Raw genomic sequence first — 13,016 nt, 5'->3', positions numbered from 1 at the left:
GAACAATGGCAGAGCAAGGGCTGCAAAGTGAACACGGTTTATTTGTAGCTTTAAACCCAAAAAACTCTTCACTGGGTTTGGGGAAACATCCCAGGCAATCAGGAACGGAGGAGAAGGATTGCTGCCCTCCCTCCCATTGCCCTCCAGTAGAAACAATAAAACTTTTGCTGCCCTCAGGGGTTTGGGCAGGGCTAAAACCAAGAGACAGAGTGGGGCTGCCAACATCTCCGACTTTGTCCTGCAGGCCCAGAGAGCTGCCCCAGCCCCAGGGGGCAGGCAGGGGCTCCATCAGAGGCTGGCAGTGGCTGAGTCGAAGGTGTCGATGAAATCCTGCAGCTGCTGCAGGTGGTGGAGGCGGCGCTGGCGCAGGTTGGCCCTGAGCGCCAGCCCCAGCGCCGCCTCCAGCGACGGCTCCTTCTGCAGCAGCATCGTGGCCACCACGGCCACGGTCAGGCTGAACTGCTGGTACGACTGCAGGGGAGGGCCAGGGGGTCAGCACCCCAAAAACAGCCCCAAAAACCTCCATTTTTAGTGCACAAACCCCCCCCAAATCATCTGAGCCCCTGCCAGCCATGGCCATGGTCAGGCTGAACTGCTGGTACGACTGCAGGGGAGTGCCAGGGACTCAGCACCCCAAAAACCTTCCATTTTTAGTGCACAAACCCCCAAAAAATCACCTGAGCCCCTGCCAGCCCCTTATTGCCCACAGCACCTCCCCTGCAAGCAGTGCCAAATTCACACCTCCCAGCACCCAGCATGGCTCCCAAAGCTCCTGAGGTGAGCCCCCCATCCTGCAGGCACCCCCAGGTGCCCAGGCAGGGCTGCCCCAGGTGCCCAGGCAGGGCTGCCCCAGCCAGGGCTGCCCCAGGTGCCCAGGCAGGGCTGCCCCAGGTGCCCAGGCAGGGCTGCCCCAGGTGCCCAGGCAGGGCTGCCCCAGGCAGGGCTGCCCCAGGTGCCCAGGCAGGGCTGCCAGCACGCACCAGCTCGATCTCTGCCTTCTTGGCCAGGACGGCGGCGGAGCGCGGATCGATGCCGGCCGGGAACGGTGTGGGGAGCAGGGGGCAGAGCTGCAGCAGAGCCTGGGAGGTGCCAGAGGCAAGGAGGGGTCAGAGGGGAAAGGATTGAGCCAAACTGGGGCTGCCAGTGCTGGTCATTAGCCCAGTGCTGGTCATTAGCCCAGTGCTGGTCATTAGCACAGTGCTGGTCACCAGTCCAGGAGTGGTCACCCCGTGGAAGGAGTTTGGTTTGTCACCCTTCCTCAGGTGCCCCCACTCTCCCCTCTCTGCCCCAATTTCTCTCCCTCATTAAGCAGTAATTAAGCTGCTCTGGAGGGCTCTCCTCAGCTCCCAGGGCTGCTCATGCTCCAGCACTCCCTCCAGTCACTCCCCTGGCTCCTGTCCCAGCCGTGTCCCGTTTATCAGCGGGGCCGACACGGGCTCTGCCTCCAGACAAAGCTGCCCTTTAACCCCAGCCCAGCATCCTGCAGCACAGGGATCCCCCTCTGGGATGGCAGTGTCCCCAAGCCCAGGGCAGTGTCCCCAAGCCCAGGACCCATACCGGGTTTGTCTCACCAGACCCAGGCTGGGAGGTCTCTGGGGGGCTGCAGGCACCAGCAGGAGCCTGGCTGGGCTGGGCCTGGGGTTCTGCTGCACATCCTGGAGGCACCTGAGGGTTTCTGGGTGGCTGAAGGCTCTGCAGAGGCTGAGGGACAGAGAGGGGGAGGTGGCAGTGCTGGGACAGGGGGGCAGTGCCACCATGGGGTGGGGACACATCCCAAACCCACATCCCAAACTCACCCTGTGCTGGGCAGCCTCTGCCTCGGCTTCTCCAGCTCCACGTGGTGGCTGCTCCCAGGAACGTGGGCTGAGCTCAGCCCCTGCCTCTCCAGAGGGGCTGGGCTCCTGAATCTCCCTCCTGGCAGGGTCTGGGGGGGCTGCTGGGCTCTGGGGATGTGGCCCATGAGCGGTGCCAGCCTTGGGGACAGCTGGGCTGCACGGCTCTACCTGTGCAAACGTCACAGGGGCACTGCAGAGCCCACAGTGAGGGGACAAAGGGTTTGGGAAGGGGCTGTGCCTCCCCCCAGGCTCTGCTTTGGGGTGGGAATAAAAAGCACCCCCAGGGGAAGCTGTGTGCTGCTGGAGGGGAGGACCTGGGGAGCCTGGGGCTGATCCTGTGCCACTTGCCAGCAGTCCCATACCTCAGGACACCTGGGTGTCTCCTCCAGAGGGGCTGGATCTGCTCCCAAAGCACAGGGACCCTGCTCCTGGCTGCCCACAGGGGTCTGCCCAGCTTCCAGCTCAACCTGGGGACAGGCAGTGGGGTGGGGGCACGTGAGGATGGGACAGCCAGGGTGCTAAAACCCCAAGGAAATCACGGAGAAGAGCCTGGAAAAACTCCATGTCTGGCAAGGCAGAGAGGAGAAGGGTGAGAGAGGAGAGAGAAGCTCCAGCAGCTGAGACCCCAAAGCAGGTGGGAGCAGCCCTGGGAGGACCCCTGGGAGCGGGGGAATCTCCCACCAGCAGCAGGACGTGCAGCTGGGAGCTCCAGGGGGCTCCAGGACGCTCCCACTCCCCACGGGCACGTCCTGGAGGGAAGCAGCACACGGTGCCAGGCTGGGGGGGAGCTCAGCCCGGGGTGGGGTGCAGGGGGACAGGTCAAACCCCACAACCTGAGGCTGCTCCGGGCTCTCTGCAGCAGGGGGCTGGGGGGGCTGCAGCTCCTGGCTCCTCTTGGAAGGGGCAGGACAGGGCTTGGAGTGAGGCTTGTGAGCTGCAAGGAGGGGGAAAAAAAAAACCGGGATAAAGTCCTCAGAGTGCTCTGGGAGTGGTGCAGGGCACGGAGGAGGCGGCGCGGGGGCAGCACACACCTCGGGGCGGGCGGGGACACCACAGCAGCGGGACCGGGGTCAGCTGGCGGGGGTGGCTCCTGCGCCTCCAGGGAGGGCGGGGACCGCGGGGAAATCCGGGATTCCTGCGGGAACACAGCCCCGGGGAAGGGGGGGAGTGCGGCAGTGTGGTAACCGAGAAAAGATTCGTGCTCACCACAGAGGTGTTTGTATAACGCAGAATGCTTAGGTCTGAAATGAAGCGTGGCACTGAAGAAAGGAAAATATGTGATTAAATAATTTTGTTTTAAATCCCCCCTGTTATTAATATTGTTTTTTAAATAAGTTGTATCTACTGACAGCTTGGAAAACAACACAGCCCAGCAGATCCTGCAAAATCAGGTTTCCTGCCTTTGTGTGACCAACTGAGACCAGACTGCCTGACTCCTGCCATTCCCGATCTACCAAGAGCAGATGGTGATCTGTGGGACCTCACAAATTGTCATCCAGTGATCCACTGCTTACCTGGCAAAATTATAACAACAAAAAAAATGACAATTATTGATGGCCACAAGGAAACCACGCTATAAAAGGGAGCTGCAAACCAAAGTTTGGGCTGTGACCCCTCTGCCTCCCCAGCGCATAAAACAAAGCAATCTAAATTTTGCTAAATTTGTTCCTCATTTATAACAGAGGGGTCTCTGTGCAACCCCAGCCCAGGCAGGGCTCATTGTCACCCTCATTGTCACCCCAAAGGCACAGGGAGCCCCCCGAGCAGGCACCCACCATGGAGGGCAGGAGGGGGGCCAGGGTGGGGGCGGCTCCTCCCCGGGGAACTCACACCAGGGGCCAGGCAGCTCCTGCAGGGGATGAACAGGGTGGGCTCAGACAGGGGGTGGGGCTGTGTGACCCCCCACACTGTCCTTGTCACCTCCATCCTGCCACCCCCCTCACCGGGTACCAGCCAAATCCATCTTCAAATCCTTGGAAATCCTCTCTGTCATCCCAGGGGGGCTGTGGGGGGCAGTCCCACCTCCCATCCTGCTGCTCCTCCTGCCACAGGACATCAGCAGGGCCAGGGAAGGGTCTGGGGGGCTGCAAGGAGGAATGGCTGTCCATGAGGATGGGGACACCCCGGGGACACCCCCAAAGCTGCCACCCCCCAGCCCACGGCCCCTCACCGGCTGCCAGGTGTCTCCAAAGCCGTTCTCAGCTCCTTGGAAATGCTCTCTGTCATCCCAGGGGGGCTGTGGGGGGCAGTCCTGGGGGGCCCATCCCTCCTCCTCCTCCTTCCACGGGGCCTCAGCGGGGCCAGGGAAGGGTCTGGGGTCCCTGGGGCTGGGCTGCAATGGGAGATGGGCACTGGTGATTTTCTGGTTTACCCCAATCCCACTGGTGATATTCTGCTTTTCCACAATCCCACTGGAATTCTCTGCTTTTCCACAATCCCACTGGGATTTTCTGCTCTTCCACAATCCCACTACTGATTTTCTGCTTTTCCAGTATCCCACTGGTGATTTTCTCCTTTTCCACAATCCCACTAGGATTTTCTGGTTATTCAGAATCCCACTGGAATATTCTGCTTTTCCACAATCCCACTGGTGATTTTCTGCTTTTCCAGAATCCCACTGGGATTTTCTGCTTTTCCACAATCCCACTGGTGATTTCCTGCTTTTCCACAATCCCACTGGTGATTTTCTGGTTATTCAGAATCCCACTGGGATTTTCTGCTCTTCCACAATCCCACTACTGATTTTCTGCTTTTCCACAATCCCACTGGGATTTTCTGCTTTTCCACAATCCCACTGGAATTCTCTGCTTTTCCACAATCCCACTGGGATTTTCTGCTTTTCCACAATCCCACTGGTATTTTCTGCTTTTCCACAATCCCACTGGGATTTTCTGCTTTTCCACAATCCCACTGGTGATTTTCTCCTTTTCCACAATCCCACTGGGATTTTCTGCTTTTCCACAATCCCACTGGAATTCTCTGCTTTTCCACAATCCCACTGGTGATTTTCTGCTTTTCCACAATCCCACTGGGATTTTCTGCTCTTCCACAATCCCACTGGGATTTTCTGGTTATTCAGAATCCCACTGGGATTTTCTGGTTTTTCCTGCTGTTCTCTCTCCCCACTGACCCCAGCTCTTTCCCCTGCTTTGGGCTGCCCTGGATTTGTCAGTGAATCCCTCCTTGCAATTAAAACCAGCTCTGGTTTCACCTCACCGTGAAAATCAGTGGAGGGGGGATCAGGCTGCCAGAGGTGCTGGAGAACTCTGAGAGCAGCGAGACTCCAACATCCCAAAATGAATCCTCATGAGGATGTGAAACCCAGCCCTGGCAGGAAACAGGGGCAGATGTTTCCTGGGAGGAACCAGAGGGCAGCAATTCACTTTTTTAATGACAAATGCTCCACAAAACTCCCAACAACCTTCACCCCACGCTGTAAAAACTCAACTCCACTTGTGAACAGCAGAATTTCCAGCACAGGAGTGAGTGTGGATTCCTCTCTGGAGCCCTTCAGGGTCATTCCCAGAGCTGAGCCAAAGAGATTTCTGTGGGTCTGGGTGAGCAACATCAATCTAAACTTCCTAATTGCTAATTAACTTTGAAACTATTGATTTAATAAGCAGTGCCCTGGTTATAACCATCCACACTGCACTGGCTGAGATCCTTTAGCCCATCATAGAAATAAATAATTTATTTCACCTATGTAAATATATTTGTTTTGCCATTCTTAACCCTCGGGGGAGAAGCTGTGGAATCCTTCAGACACAAACCACTGGCCAGCTCCAGATGTTTCCAGACTCCTTTTGGGAATTTAGAAAGCCAGGGGCTGCTTTCTGTGCCTGGGGGTCCAAGACTGGATCCAGACATGTCCAGACTCGTTTTGGGGGATGAATTTTTGTGTCTGGGGGTTCCTGGGAGGGTCTCCAAGGATCCCACCGTGCCTGGCACATCTGGGACATCTCCCCCCAACTTTGAGCACATGTGGGACATCTCCCCCAGTTCTGGGGCACATCTGGGACATCTCCCCCACCCTGGGGCACATCTGGGACATCTCCCCCCAACTTTGAGCACACCTGGGACATCTCCCCCCATCTTTGGGGCACATCTAGGACATCTCCCCCCACCCCGGGGCACATCTGGAACATCTCCCCCCAGTCCTGGGGCACATCTGGGACATCTCCCCCCACCCTGGGGCACATCTGGGACATGTCCCCCACCCTGGGGCACATCTGGGACATCTCCCCCCATCCTGGTTCTCACCTCGTGCCGCCTGCGCTGCCGTTTCCTGCGCTGGTCCTCCTGGGGTGGCTCCTGCCAGGCTGGGTCATGCCAGGGGGGCTCCCCCAAAGGCGGCTCCTGCCAGGGGGGCTCCCCCAAACGCGGCACCTGCCAGGGGGGCTCCCCCCAGGTGTCCCCGGGGCCGGCAGGGGGGCGCAGCCTTGGCCCATCCCACCACGGGCCGGGCTGTGGAGAGATCAGACGGGACGGGAGGGCAGCAGCCCCACGCCCAGGTCATCGAAACTCCTCCCCGAAGTGCAGCCGTGCCCTCGAGGTGCCCCGGGATGGAGCGGGGGCACCCCCGGGCACCCCCGGGCACCCCCAGCCCCACGTACCTGCCGGGGGCAGCCCCTCCTGGGGCCCCGCGGGGGGAACATCGTGCCCGGGAGGGGCGGGATCCGCTGCAGGGACACGACAGGGACACGACAGGGACACGACAGGGACACGACAGGGACAGGGACGGGGGCTGGGTCAGCTCGTCCCGCAGCACGTCACTGCCGGCTTGGGGACGCTGCCAACCAGGTGCCACCAGCGGGGCTGCCAGCCCCGTGTCCGGAGAGGTGGGACAGCCCCAGGGGCGCTGCGACAGATCCAGAGGCACTGGGACACCGCCAGAGCGACTGGGACACCCCCAGAGTCACAAGGACACCCCCAGAGTTATAGAGACACCCTCAGAGTTGCCGGGACACCCCCAGGGTCACAGGGACACCCCCAGGGTCACTGGGACACCTGAATCCCAGTCATTCCCTGCACCCCAGCCCTGCGCCCCTGCACCCCAACCCTGCATCCCAATCCTGCACCCCTCTACCTGGGCCCGGCACCCCAAACCCGTAACTTTGCAACTGCACCCCAACCCTGCAACCCAGCAACCCAACCCTGCACTCCTGAATCCCAACCCTGCTCCCCAGTCCTGAATTCCAGCACCCCAACCCTGCACTCCTGAATCCCAACCCTGCTCCCCTGCACCCCAATCCTGAATTCCAGCACCCCAATCCTGCACTCCTGAATCCCAACCCTGCTCCCCTGCACCCCAATCCTGCCCCTCTGCACCCCAGTCCTACATTCCTGCACCCCAACCCTGCTCCCCTGCACCCCAATCCCGCATTCCTGAATCCAAGTCATTCCCTGCACCCCAATCCCGCTCCCCTGCACCCCAATCCCGCATTCCTCAATCCAAGTCATTCCCTGCACCCCAATCCCGCATTCCTCAATCCAAGTCATTCCCTGCACCCCGATCCCCCCGCACGCGGCGGGAGCGGCTCCCAGCCGAGGATCTCACCGGGATCTCACCGGGAACTCACCGGGATCTCACCCGGAGCTCTCCCGTCCCTCCCCCCGGAGTTTCCCTTCCTCTTCCCTTCCCTCTCCCGGCCCCGATTCCGCCCCCGAGGGCGCCGGGAGCGCGCACAGCCCGGGAGCGCGCACAGCCCGGGGCCCCTGGGAGCGGCCAAATTCCTCCAAAAATCTGGGATCCACCAGCGGGGTGCTGTGAAAATGGGGGGCTCTGCACCCCCAGAGCGCGGAGCGTCCAGGGGAGAGGGGATACTGCGATCCTGCACCCCCGAATTTGGAATATTCATGGAATTGGGGATCCTGCACCCCCAGAGTTTGGAATATCCATGGAAAAGGGGATCCTGCACCCCCGAATTTGGAATATCCATGGAACTGGGGATCCTGCACCTCCAGAGAATGGACTATCCATGGAATTGGGGATCCTGCACTCCCAAATTTGGAATATTCATGGAATTGGGGATCCTGCACTCACAGAGTTTGGAATATCCATGGAAAAGGGGATCCTGGATCCCCGAACTTGGAATATCCATGGTAAATGGGATACTGGGATTCCTGCACCCCCAGAGTTTGGAATATCCATGGAATTGGGGATCCTGGGGATCTTACACCGCCAGAATTTAGAATATCCATGGAATTGGGGATCCTGGGATCCTACACCGCCAGAATTTAGAATATCCATGGAATTGGGGATCCCGGGATCCTCCACCCCCAGGGTTTGGAATATCCATGGAAAAAAGGATCCTGGGGATCCTGCACCCCCAGATTGTGGAATATCCATGGAATTGGGGATCCCGGAACCCTGCACCCCAAAACCAGGAGCCTCCCATCTCCTGCCCCGTCCAGCTCCGGTTCCTCGTTCCCCGGGGCGCTCCCAGCCTCGTGCCGGGACATTTCGGGGAGCAGGACCCCGTCCCGGGGCTCCATCGCACGCACCTCTGCTGCCGCGGCTGTCACCTCCCGGCTGTCCGTCTGTCCGGCTGTCCGTCTGTTCCAAACCCTGCGCCATCCCCGCCCCGCCCCCGGGGCGTTTATCACCTTCCCCGCCCCGGGAACAGCTCTTGTTCTATTTGTCCAATTTATCAAACAACAAGATTAAATTTAGCAGCTATTTTATTTTATTTTATAGCAACAATTGTATATAAATATAAATATAAATATAAATATAAATATAAATATAAATATATTGTATATAGATATATAGATATATAGATATATAGATATATAGATATATAGATATATAGATATATATAGATATAGATATAAATAAGTATAAATATATAAATATAAATATAAATATAAATATAAATATAAATATAAATATAAATATAAATTGTATATAAATACAAATAATACAAGCAAAGCGTATTAGATATATATATTTGAGTATATACAAAAAATTGGCAGTGAGTGATTTACTATAATTGAGGCTCGTTTAGCAGTAATTTTATTTTTTTAATAGCAACAATTGTATATAAATATAAAAAAAAAATATAAATATATTGTATATAAATATAAATATATTGTATATGATTATAAATATATTGTATATAACTGTAACTATAACTATAACTATAAATATAATATGAATACAATCAAAGTGTATTAAGATATATATATTTGAGTTTATACAAAATTTGGCAGTGAGTGATTTACTATAATTGAGGCTTGTTTAGCAGCAATTTTATTTTTTTAATTGCAACAATTGTATATAAGTGAATACAATCAAAGTGTATTAGATACATATATTTGAGTATATACAAAATTTTTCAGTGAATAATTTGGTATAATTGAGGTTGGTGTAAAGCATAAACAAAACAGGCCAGGGGTGTGGAGTGGACCCTTCCTCCTGAACCAAACAATCCAGCCAAAAATCCCATTTATATACTATATGTTAATATATATTAATAGAGAATTTTCTGGAAAGCTCCTCCTAGTTTCTATTCCCAAAATCTACGTCACTATGTTGTGCTGCACGTGCTCTGTCAGCAGTCAGGGGTCTCTCATCTTTTTGGGATCCTTTATTTCTGATGAAAACGAGGTTTATCCTCCAGGTAAAAATCTTAAAAGTTTAATAAAGGACAATCGGAGACAAAGATAATAAATCAAACTTTAGTGGCAGGGTGCACACACCTTTTCTATTGCATCAGCCTCCTGAATATCCATAAACAATTCTGCGTATTTAAACTTTTCCCCAGACACGTTCCAAGGACTGTTCAGCACGGCTCCTCCTCGGGTTTGCCTTTTTAGAGCCGGCACACATTTCGGGTGTGGTTTTAGTCCGTTTCCCGATCCCGGTGCCAATCCCGATCCCAATCCCAATCCCGATCCCGATCCCAATTCCTCTCTCGCTCCCGTTCCCGTTCCTAACCCCAGTCCAGACCCCGATCCCAATCCCAGTTCCGGTGCTGATCCCAATCCTGATCCAGATCTCGATCACCAGTCCCGTTCCCAACCCTGATCCCTCTCTGGCTCCCAATCCTGATCCCAATCCCGCTCCAAATCCCGATCCCTGCCCCGATCCCGATCCAAATCCTGACCCCAATCCCGATCCCTGCCCCGATCCCGACCCCAATCCCAATTCCATTCCTGACCCCGATCCCGAAAACGGTCTCAAACCCGATCCCAATTCCAGTCCCAGTCCCGGTCCCGATCCCGATCCCGACCCCGATCCAGTCCCGGTCCCGCTCCCCTCCCGCTCGCGCCGTTCCGCGCGCTGGTGGTGACGTCGCGCTGCGCCGGTGCCGTTACGCGGTGACGTCAGCGCGCGGCGCGGGCAGGCGGCAGCAATGGCGGCGGGGCCGGTAGCGGGTGCGGGAGGAGCGGGAGCGGCCCCGCCGCGGGGCGTGCGCGCCTGGCTGCGGAGCGCCTTCCGCTTCGCCACCGACCGCAACGACTTCCGCAGGTCGGGACCGGGACCGGGACCGGGACCGGGACCGGGACCGGGAACGGGAACGGGAACGGGGTCAGGCCGGGGTCGAGGTGAGGGTGGGGATCGAGGCCTGGAGCGGGACTGGGATCGAGATCGGGGCAGGGATCGGGATCGAGATCGGGGCAGGGATCGGGATCAGGGATCAGGGATCGAGATTGGGGCAGGGACCGGGATCAGGATCGGGATCAGGGATAGGGATCGGGGCAAGGATGGGGATCAGGACCGGGATCGGGGCCGGGATCAGGGATCGGGATCAGGGATCCGGATCAGGGCAGGGATCGGGGCAGGGATCAGGGATCGGGGCAGGGATCGGGGATGGGATCGGGATCAGGATCCGGATCGGGGCAGGGATCAGGATCAGGGATCCCCGTGTCTGTCCCCGGCCCGTAGCTGGCGCAGCGAGCCCGGCAGGGGCGGGCGGGGATTGTCCCTCGGTGCTGGGAGGGACCTCGGGCCCCGTGTCCGGTTCTGGGCCCCCGGGTCAGGGAGGACATTGAGGGGCTGGAGCCATCCCAGGGAAGGGAGCGGAGCTGGGGGAGGGTCTGGAGAATCCTGAGGGAGCTGGGAAGGGGCTCAGCCTGGAGAAAAGGGGGCTCAGGGGGAATTTCTGGCTCTGCGCAGCTCCCTGAGGAGGGGGCAGCCGGGGGGGATTTGGGATCTCATCCCAGGAACAGGGACAGGAGGAGAGGGAACGGCTCAGGCTGGGCCAGGGGAGCTCAGGGTGGATTTTAGCAGGAATTTCCTCATGGAAAGGGTTGGCAGGGGCTGCCCAGGGGGGTTTGGAGTGCCCAGGCTGGGGGTGGCACTGAGTGCTCAGGGTGGGCACTGGGCACAGCTGGGGCTCAGATGAACTCTCCCAAAGCTTTTCCAGCTCAGAGCCTCTGGGATTCTGTGCTTGCAGGAACCTGCTGGTGAACCTGGGGCTGTTTGCTGCCGGGGTCTGGGTGGCCCGAAACCTGACAGACATCGACCTGATGGCCCCACAGCCCGTCCCATAGGTCAGTGCTGGGGGGCTCCATGGGCTGGGATCAGGGAATATCAGGGAATATCCTCAGTATCCACAGATCAAATCCTGCACAAACACCCCAAAATCTCACCCTGGGCATCCCTGGCAGTGCTGTCCTGGAGCTCTGGCAGCCTCAGTGCCCATTCCCTGGGGAGCCTGGGAAAACCCCAAACCCTGTGGGGGAAGAACCTTTCTCAATATCCATCCTAAATCTCCCAAATCCAGCCTTTCCTTGGGTGCTGTCCCTGCTCCCCAGAGTTTGGAGCTGCAGCCCCTCAGGGCTGAGCCCACCCCAAACCCCCAGAGCCCCCTCTTTACCCAGCCTTAAAGCAGAACCACATCCCCTGACTGTGCTGAACCCCTGTGCCAGGAAGGAGCTGGAGCTGCTGGGAGCAGAGCTCACCTTCCCACCAGGACTGGAGCTGTGGAGCTGCTCTGATCCCTCTGGAGCTGTTCTGATCCCACCTGGAGCTGCTCTGATCCCTCTGGAGCTGCTCTGATCCCACCTGGAGCTGCTCTGATCCCACCTGGAGCTGCTCTGATCCCACCTGGAGCTGCTCTGTTCTCCCTGGAGCTGCTCTGATCCCACCTGGAGCTGCTCTGTTCTCCCTGGAGCTGCTCTGATCCCACCTGGAGCTGCTCTGATCCCACCTGGAGCTGCTCTGATCCCACCTGGAGCTGCTCTGATCCCCCTGGAGCTGCTCTGATGCCACCTGGAGCTGCTCTGATCCCACCTGGAGCTGCTCTGATCCCACCTGGAGCTGCTCTGATCCCCCTGGAGCTGCTCTGATCCCCCTGGAGCTGCTCTGATCCCACCTGGAGCTGCTCTGATCCCACCTGGAGCTGCTCTGATCCCACCTGGAGCTGCTCTGTTCTCCCTGGAGCTGCTCTGATCCCACCTGGAGCTGCTCTGATTCCTTTGGAGCTGCTCTGATCCCACCTGGAGCTGCTCTGATCCCCCTGGAGCTGCTCTGATCCCTCTGGAGCTGTTCTGATCCCCCTGGAGCTGCTCTGATCCCCCTGGAGCTGCTCTGATCTCCCTGGAGCAGCTCTGATCCCACCTGGAGCTGCTCTGATGCCACCTGGAGCTGCTCTGTTCTCCCTGGAGCTGCTCTGATCCCTCTGGAGCTGCTCTGATCCCACCTGGAGCTGCTCTGTTCTCCCTGGAGCTGCTCTGATCCCACCTGGAGCTGCTCTGATCCCACCTGGAGCTGCTCTGTTCTCCCTGGAGCTGCTCTGATCCCTCTGGAGCTGCTCTGATCCCTCTGGAGCTGCTCTGATCCCACCTGGAGCTGCTCTGATCCCTCTGGAGCTGCTCTGATCCCTCTGGAGCTGCTCTGATCCCACCTGGAGCTGCTCTGATGCCACCCTGGAGCTGCTCTGATCCCACCTGGAGCTGCTCTGATCCCCCTGGAGCTGCTCTGATCCCACCTGGAGCTGCTCTGGATCCTTCCTGTCCTGCCTGGAGCAGTGACAAGGACAAAAAGTTTCATGCTGAGAGGGAGAATTGGTTTCCCATTGATTCATTTCTTTGGGATTTTTTTTCCTTGAGGATGTGCACAGGATTTCTTCCTGTACCCCCCAGATGTTTATTAAAGTTTATGGAATAACAACACAACCCACTGGAATGTCTTCCTTTCTTCCTCTTTGTTTTTTTTTTTGGTTTTTTTTTTTT

General features: G+C 57.3%; 2 protein-coding genes across 10 annotated transcripts; one reads left to right on the top strand and one right to left on the bottom strand.

Moving 5' to 3' along the window:
• Window positions 1–21: 21 nt before the first annotated feature.
• Window positions 22–7,460, bottom strand: LOC130263621 (basic salivary proline-rich protein 1-like). Of its 9 annotated transcripts, none has more exons than XM_056511263.1 (13): window positions 7,393–7,460; window positions 6,449–6,514; window positions 6,096–6,299; window positions 4,006–4,167; window positions 3,786–3,919; window positions 3,611–3,684; window positions 2,867–3,094; window positions 2,669–2,769; window positions 2,198–2,302; window positions 1,797–2,003; window positions 1,558–1,701; window positions 981–1,079; window positions 22–471 (listed from the first exon to the last, which is right to left on the bottom strand). In XM_056511263.1, the coding sequence occupies exons 2-13, from the start codon at window positions 6,488–6,490 to the stop codon at window positions 289–291; spliced, it is 1,683 nt and encodes a 560-aa protein (XP_056367238.1). In that variant the 5' UTR covers window positions 6,491–6,514; window positions 7,393–7,460; the 3' UTR covers window positions 22–288. The 9 variants fall into 9 exon arrangements, with proteins under 9 accessions (XP_056367238.1, XP_056367239.1, XP_056367241.1 ...); XM_056511264.1 differs by having other exon boundaries at window positions 7,404–7,430; XM_056511266.1 differs by lacking the exon at window positions 7,393–7,460 and having other exon boundaries at window positions 6,096–6,191; window positions 6,222–6,299; window positions 6,449–6,784.
• Window positions 7,461–10,154: 2,694 nt separating this feature from the next.
• TOMM6 (translocase of outer mitochondrial membrane 6) lies at window positions 10,155–12,959 on the top strand. The gene is made up of 3 exons (XM_056511465.1): window positions 10,155–10,308; window positions 11,237–11,333; window positions 11,712–12,959. Exons 1-2 carry the CDS (start codon window positions 10,193–10,195, stop codon window positions 11,331–11,333), a joined length of 213 nt encoding a protein of 70 aa, XP_056367440.1. The 5' UTR covers window positions 10,155–10,192; the 3' UTR covers window positions 11,712–12,959.
• The last annotated feature ends 57 nt before the right edge of the window (window positions 12,960–13,016 follow it).

This window comes from Oenanthe melanoleuca, chromosome 26 (assembly GCF_029582105.1).
Source record: "Oenanthe melanoleuca isolate GR-GAL-2019-014 chromosome 26, OMel1.0, whole genome shotgun sequence".
In the NCBI taxonomy this organism is placed as follows: domain Eukaryota; kingdom Metazoa; phylum Chordata; class Aves; order Passeriformes; family Muscicapidae; genus Oenanthe; species Oenanthe melanoleuca.
This window is presented reverse-complemented; position numbering and strand designations above follow the sequence as displayed.